Raw genomic sequence first — 8,097 nt, 5'->3', positions numbered from 1 at the left:
CCATGTTCCAAGCTTCCAATCGTGATCCTTTATTCGTCGCCTAAGTCGTTGCCGATTGTATCGAGTCGTATTATCTTCTATGTCGTTCGTAATAGTTGTTTTAAAGGCGGCTTATTGGGCCTGCGCAAACCTCCTGTCTCGTCGGAGGGCCGTCGTGTCAGGGCTGTTTAGCGTCCCACCTAACACCAGGACTTGGGCTTGTGCGCTTTGAGCGGCACACGGTCGCTTTGGCGGAGCCTACTTGCGGATACATGCAGCTTTTTATAGAGGTTTAACAGGGCCCACTGTCAAACCCCACCACATCCTAGGCAGGCGCCACAACTCGCAGATGGCCTGGGGAGGGATCGTCAAGCCCTTGGACATAGTCCCTGCTGCCCACCGGGCAGATGCATCCATTTAAAGAAGGCGTTACTCTTCTCTTCGCCTTATACCGGGCAGACTCGTTCTTTTAAAGAAGACATTATTAACTCCTTTCACCTTTCAAAGTGTTACTCCTTCATTCGCCTTATACTGAAAAGACGCGTTCTTTTAAGGTCCTCACGAAATCCAAGGTTCAAAGCGCTCGCGTTTTTGGGGGTACACCACTCGATACGGAAGCAACGCACAACTGTCATTTTTATTTTTTTCACGCAGCAAAGCAAAATCAACAAAAATGACAGTTGTGGGCCGCCTCCAGAGTCGAGTGGTGTGCCCCCGAAAACGCGAGCACTTTGAAACTTGGATTCCGTGAGGAGTGACCTTGAAGAAGAATTATCAACTCCTTTTAAAGGAGGTTTTATCAAACACTTTCGCCTTATACCGGGCAGATGCATCCATTTAAAGAAGACGTTACTCTTCCGTTTGTCTTATACCGGGCAGATGTGTTCTTTTAAAGAAGGAATTATCAACTCCTTTCGCCTTATACCGGGCAGATGCTTCCATTTAAAGAAGGCGTTACTCCTTCCTTCGCCTTATACCAGGCAGACGCGTTCTTTTAAAGAAAGAATTATTAACTCCTTTCGTCTTATACCGGGCAGATGCATCCATTTAAAGGAGGCATTACTCCTCCCTTCGCCTTTTACCGAGAAAGTTTTAGTACTTTTAAAGAAGGTTTTATCAACTTCTTTTGCCTTATACCGGGCAGATGCATCCATTTGAAGAAGACGTTACCCCTCCCTTCGCCTTATACCGGGCAGACGCATTCTTTCGAAAAAGGAATTATCAATTCCTTTCGCCTTATACCGGGCAGACGCATCCATTTCAAGGAGGCATTACCCCTCCCTTCGCCTTATACCGAGACGACGCGTTCTTTTAAAGAAGGATTATCAATTCCTTTCGCCTTATACCGGACAAATGCATCCATTTAAAGAAGGTGTTACTCCTCCCTTTGCCTTATACCGGGCAGACGCGTTTTTTAAAGAAAGTATTATCAGCTCCTTTCGCCTTGTATCGGGCAGACGCGTTCTTTTACAAAAGACATTATCATCTCCTTTCGCCCGGTATAAGGCAGACTAGAGATAGTCTGGTTTTAAAACCCTAAACCAGACGGGCTTAAATACTTAAATTACGTCGAGTTTGGGTCGACTACGGGCTTACGAATGCAAAAATTGTTGGGTACGGGTTTGATAAAAAAAATGTCGGGTTCGGATCGGGTCCGGGTTTGAAGGAAATTTACGAATCGGGTTCGGGTTTGCAATATGTGAAACCCGACCATCTCTAGGATAGAAGCATCCATTCAAAGTAGACAATATATTTTCCCTTTACAGCATTACCTTCTTTCATCATTTAAATCGTAAACTAAAAAGAATTTAGCCCGGATTGTATGTAATTAGACAAAAATCGGAAAATATTCCAATGATAATTATTCTAACTGAAATCCGCCAAATGATATTCCGCGGAATGATTTTCGGTGGAAAGGTACATTCCGCAAAATGTCTTTCAGTGAAAATATGCCTTCCGCGAAATGTCTTTCGGAAAATTGATACATTCCGCGGAATGTCGCACTGCGAAAAAAAATTAGCGAAGTGTTTTCCGGCGAAATAGTATACAGCCTATTCGGCCAAATGTCCTACCCAAGCAGAAGCTATGAACAGAATAACAAAACATGATATGCCTAGTAACATTTTGATTTTATGTTGGTTTTATAACACTCTTGTAGAGTAAATTATGGTCTGGGTTATAAAATTTTAAATGATACTTGGGATGGTTTTGATTGATATAAGAGATAAAATTATCATCGTGCTTGCCTCATGATATACGAATGCAGAAATGGTAACTTGGCTCAGAAACCTCGCATTTAATAACTGTGGAAATCCTTAATGAACACTAAACTGCGAGGCGACAATGTCCCAGTGGGGATGTAATGACAATGAAGAAGAAGAAGAAAGTTCGCAATTTTGCGGGAATCCATCGCCAGCTGCTCTACAACGACTTTTCGCAACATACTTTCGAGGCACCAATTAACACAAAAACTGATTGCTAAGTCCTGTTTTATTATATGTAGGGTAAATCACTACTTGGGCCTATGGACCCGGTTCCCGGCTCACTGCACAGAAAACTAATGATTTAAACTGTTTGGAAGTCGTAGGTTTATGGTTGATAATTTTTAAAAAGTCTCCCATTTATTTTCCACAATACTCAATATTTTTCTATCACTTGTTTTACTCCTAATTGATTCAATTGTAGAAAATAAAAATGTAGAATTCAAAATTTCACTCTCCGATGCCACACCACTGAGCCGGAGTGATTCTTCCCACTTTACAAAACGGTATTATCGAATAAACACCTACCTGAAAATCGTCTCAGTGCTCGATACAACCATCATGAAGCTATTAATCACCACACCATAATTCTAAACACCCGCACTTCAATTATTTTTATTTGTTCATTTCACTAGAACTTATTTAAACATATTAGAATACATTTTAAAATGTATTCTCAAACCGAACAAAAATTCACCTCGGCCCAAGAACTTCTAGCCGCACCGTGCTGCCAAAAGGCCAGGATTATGAAAATGATCCTTCATCGTTAATAGAAAAATTGTCTAATACGTTGACGCTATCATGTTATTTATAATTCTCTCGTTGAAGTGTTTATCGGCTATGCAGTCAGATGACCAGCTAAAACGCTATATTAATTCTGATTTCTCGATTTTAAAAGGTGAAATAAATATTGTTTTTAAGTATTTGGAAGAAATTTGGATGAGTGAATATATCTTCTAAACCAAATAAAAATGATTATGAATAATACCATCTGGCATCTTGTTGTCGTGGAACGTGCATATTTTTGTTTACGTCGCATTTTCTTCCGTCCTGAGAGAGAATGAGAATAATATGTTGAGAGATTGAGTGAAATTTTGCTTAGGCCGGGAACTAGTTTTTGTATGCCGGAATGGGAATCGCTATGACTGAAATGAGTGCTGCACCTCGTCACGTTATGTCAAATAAAAGCTTCATGGAACGATATTTAGCACGAATAGCTATTTTTAAGCAGAAGTGAACCCCAATGCAGTATTATACAGCCTACAAATTTCAGAAAAAGTTGCTTCCTGTCATAAATATCAATTAAATAATGCAGTCGTACGCATGTTAGGCCGGGAATGGGGTAAGAATACCTATTTCTTGTGTAGTATACTGATTGCTGTATTATGAATTCCATCCATGTTTGTATAATAGTTTGATTCTGGAGACATTCTCATCTTTATAGTCATTGAGACATCAGATGTCAGATGACGGTTATATTTATATAAATAAAATAAATATTAAATAAATAAATTAGCATTTTTCCTACAAGAATTCCTTGCACAGAAATTTCAGGATTTTTGGGAAATAGTCCCTCCAAAAAATCAGGGCATTTACTCTCGCACGAATCACTCCTCCAGAAATTAAGATGAATTCCTCCTTTAGGAGTTTGGAGGAATTTATCCTTCGATGAACCTGGCGAATTGCGCACATCATCCTAGAAATTCCTAAGAATTTCTTCCTCACGAATTATGAGGAATTTGTTTCTCCTTGTATTCTGAGGAATTCCTTCGATAGGACTTCTAAAAAGTTCCTTCTACAAGAATTCCTGTGAAATTGTGGGGGAAGGTTTCTAAGTAAACTTACTATTTTTTGCATTCCTGTGTCACTAACACGGTGATGCTCATAGACATAGGGAAGTATCCAAAAAAAATACTCCACACCATGAAATGATTCAGTCACCTTTCACATGGCCATGCCTTGTGGCCGCCAAGCTAAGGAAGACATAATTCAGGTTTTAATAGTATTATGAATTACAAATTCATGAAGAAATTTCAAGAAGAATTCCTGGAGAAATCACTGGATGAGATAGTAAAGGAATCTCAAGTGAATTTTCTAATTGTACCTATTCCTGAAGAATCCTTAACAGCGTACAATATAAATTATGCTTATTTCCATTAATGTACGAGACATGCAAATAATATTTAATAAAAAAAAGTATTGTTCGCCTCCCACCAATAAAATGATAATTTTGTATCGCGTCAATCCAAGCCTCCGCCGCCACCGCCGTTAGAGAATTGCGTTCACGCCGCCGCCGGTTCAAAGTGGAGTAAAATGAAATAAATCAGAGCTTTTCACTTAAATATACCTATTGCTTCTATATGAAGAATAAAGATAAGAGACACTAACAAACTTTTTTTTTGTTTTTCGACGAAATTCCCCGCTCCTACAATTAATAAATAAAAATAGGATTATATACTAATATAATCTTTTATTTTAATTTCAGATTTCCAAATCACATATGTGGCGATTAGGTAAGAAATAATGCGTCCATGTGAACAAGCATTAAACGTATTAGCTGACATAAAGCTTCTTGATACCGCGTTAAAAATAACTTCTGTAGTGTTCTTTATCAATATTCCTTTTTTCGTCCACACTAATTCAAGTTCAACACAAGCTACGGTATTCTCCTAACTACCTTTTCAACGACAATGGCAGCAAAATGATGACGAAGAATGAACCGGAAACCAGCCATGCTCTACTTCTACTTTCAATATCCATCAACCTTCCCTGTGCTACGAAATTCGGTACGGTAAGGTAACGACTGTTGCTTAAACAAATCGTAGAGCATATGGAATGCATTTATCGGGTCGGCCCACTCCCACTTCTGCTAGAAAAGGTGACAATATTGAATCTGAGAACTTTATGGTTCCTCACATGCGCCGGCAGCAATACGAGGAGCTGCAAGCTTTCATTACATCAGCCTTGCAGCAACATGGAATAAAAGCGTAGCTCCCGACTGCTACGTAATATTCGTTTGAGATGATTCATTGACGTTCTAAAAAGTACTGAACAAGCCATCGCAAACGTGTTGTGTGATACATTTTTCGACGTGCTGCAGGATTTTTTTTCTTACTAGGTACCTTATTAAAGTATACCTACAATACATAAAGAATAAAAGTACTTCGACATCTGTGCCTCCTGTATCTAAGTTATTTAGCAACCGTATCTGTTTCTATTGATATTAAGAACCGTACAAAAGTTGATTTCTTTTTAATTTTATTACTTAACTCAAAAACTGAATTATCACATTGCATTTAAAAATAATTTTATCCTATGACAGTTTTCAGCCAAAATCTGAATAGTGCCATATCGGTGTACACTGTATACTTTCTCGCATCACATTTGAGCGTCACGGGATCAATTAAACCTCTCGATACGATCCCTCTAAGGTAAAACTGATTTCCTCGTTGCAGTACCAGTCCGCTACCTGAATCTCCGTTACACGGACTTGAGCCATGTCCATCGCCGCAAAATATCCTTGCATTTCTTGGGTAGACTCGTTCCAGATTATGATTGCACTGGAGCTTGCTAACGATAGTAGATTTAATATAGGTAGGAACTGTGGTGACGCCTTTTTCGGTCACACCCCACCCGGCAAGGTAGCCTTCCTGGCCAACTATCCGTTGCAGGTCGTTCTCACCCTGCCACAGACAGATGGGCGAAACGTAATCGTTAAACAGTAATTCCTTTTTCAGCAGCAAAACAGCCACATCAGCATCATTCAAATCATCTTCGTGTATGTACTCATCATGCGGGAACACAGCTTCGACGTATGCAAACTGCGCGTTCTCCTCAAAGAAGTTATCAATGTTGTGCATCCCTGGTATGGAAAGCAACCTTTCCGGATGGATGAAATCGTCTATCTCGTATATGCAATGGGCTGCCGTTAGGAGATGCTTCCTGGTTATAACCGTGCTGCCACACACGTACTTTGGGTTGTGCTTCTGGATTAGATCGAATAAAGGTGCATTCCATGGGAACTGCCCCTTGTCCACCAGTTCACCTTGTAAAGCGAATTGCTTGATTAAAGCACTGGGTTGGCGGCCACATGTTCTGAAAATATATAAAAAAAAAACAACATAAGCCATCTCAAGCCTAATGCGTTAGAAGAATAACTTACGATTTTGCGAATGAATTATGTGATGCGATATTTTCCTGGTTCTCGAAAACATTTAACGTAGACTTCGAAAACGTCTGATCATTGAATCTCAATGTCAGATCATCATCTGACTTTTCGACGGGCAAAATGTTGCCTTTCTGTGATAGCGCTTGCGAGTGCAGTTTATTGTACAGAGTGTGCTCCAAATGTATCGCAGTTAGCACTCGCCCTGTTGCACGGTAGCCCTTACAAATGATCCGGTCATTCAGGGTGATCGAAACTACAGTCGGCAATATATTGGGCAGCGGAAATATTACTCGATACAGTGCCGACCTACCGTTAATAATATCCTCGATCGTAGCTTGACGTGATTTAACCAGCACAATGGATCCAACTAGTTTCTGTGAAATAAAATAATGATATCAAATAATCCGTTCCGTAGCTAAAGGACATTGCATACTTACAGCTGGCAGTTGCATTCCGATGGATAGCTCAACCTTTAGTCGTGCTGTTTCTCCTGGATGAATATCTTTCACTTCAATCCGACCAAAATAATGTCTATTTTGCGGATTCATATGGTATGTGAACACCTTTGGACAAGGTGATTGGATAAATTTTGCACTAACTAATCCAACTAAATACGTAATTATGATAAGAAAATACATTGCGCCTACCAAATGATAAGACTTTGTATTAACAACTGTATGAACTTTCCCACTATTGGAAAGCAACTTTTATCTGAACCGTTTCGAATCAACAGGTGCACTGAAATTATTATAGAGTGGAACGAACATTAATACAGAAACAGGTACCTATCGTGGACATGGGTAGTTTAGGATCTCCACACACGTAGGATTGCACATTCGGAGATGGCGTATTTGATTCTGTCGGTACGGTCTAGAAGATGTGTTACCGAGTTGAAAAAAATGTCAAAACATAGGGCATTATGCTTGCTACAGGAAAACAGTTTATACTGTAAGCATCCAACGCTTTTGTCTCGCTTATGTTGATGGTGAGATCCGCCGCAGAGGAGCGATCGGTCAGGTCGTACAAATGCCGAACAAAATCTAATATGTTGCTCGAATTATTCATCAAAGAGTAATTTTGGAACGCAAAATTCATTTTGAGGTTAGAATTGTTATCAAACATATTACTATGCTGCTCAAGTACTTCTGGAGGCGCAAGCCTTAAGGTCTAGAGCATTAACAGCATCCTCATACTTACATTGAGCAGCAGGGTTTGCAGAAATCGCTCTCAATAACGAACAACGATAGAAGAAAGGCAAAAACTGTTCCGAATCATAACAAGCCATGATAACAAATTTATCAAACTTGTATACAAGTGCGAAAAAACAGAATCGGATTGGCAGCCCACACAGAAAAATGGTGATTCTCGCTTTGTTTTCGCTCCTTTCGTGTTGGTTACTGCACAGGTGTGTAGAACAAATTGAAATGCATCATCAGACCCAGTGCTCCCCGCATTTGGAGCTTTCTAAAAGAAGGTATAGCATCCCGAATCAGTTCTCTATCATGACAGTTTGCGAAAAAAGTTTCTCGCGGTATGCTACATATCGTATATGTATACAGAGATGATAAGTGAGAGACTTGCTCTTTCTCTTTAGGATTCAATCCCTGTTGAGCAGTCAATTTCCAGCTTTGGAGCAACTAGGAGCAGCGATGCCAGATCTACGGAAATTTCTGTATATTTACGGAATTG

The 8,097-nt window shown here is 39.7% G+C and overlaps 1 protein-coding gene across 1 annotated transcript; it reads right to left on the bottom strand.

Annotated features, from left to right (window-relative positions):
- Positions 1 to 5,483: 5,483 nt before the first annotated feature.
- LOC134209202 (serine protease gd-like) lies at positions 5,484 to 7,312 on the bottom strand. Its single transcript, XM_062685197.1, has 3 exons — positions 6,846 to 7,312; positions 6,403 to 6,782; positions 5,484 to 6,335 (listed from the first exon to the last, which is right to left on the bottom strand). Exons 1-3 carry the CDS (start codon positions 7,044 to 7,046, stop codon positions 5,549 to 5,551), a joined length of 1,368 nt encoding a protein of 455 aa, XP_062541181.1. The 5' UTR covers positions 7,047 to 7,312; the 3' UTR covers positions 5,484 to 5,548.
- Positions 7,313 to 8,097: the final 785 nt, after the last annotated feature.

The sequence above is a fragment of the Armigeres subalbatus genome, chromosome 1 (assembly GCF_024139115.2).
Source record: "Armigeres subalbatus isolate Guangzhou_Male chromosome 1, GZ_Asu_2, whole genome shotgun sequence".
NCBI classification, from domain to species: Eukaryota; Metazoa; Arthropoda; class Insecta; order Diptera; family Culicidae; genus Armigeres; species Armigeres subalbatus.
The sequence above is the reverse complement of the archived record's forward strand: the minus strand, read 5'-3'. Positions and strand labels throughout refer to the sequence as shown.

Coding starts and splice junctions, on each gene's coding strand:
- LOC134209202 (XM_062685197.1), bottom strand. CDS start 7,046: ATGTATTTTCTTATCATAATTACGTATTTAGTTGGATTAGTTAGTGCA. Junction 6,783..6,845: donor TCGGAATGCAACTGCCAGCT/GTAAGTATGCAA, acceptor TTTATTTCACAG/AAACTAGTTGGATCCATTGT. Junction 6,336..6,402: donor CATAATTCATTCGCAAAATC/GTAAGTTATTCT, acceptor ATATATTTTCAG/AACATGTGGCCGCCAACCCA.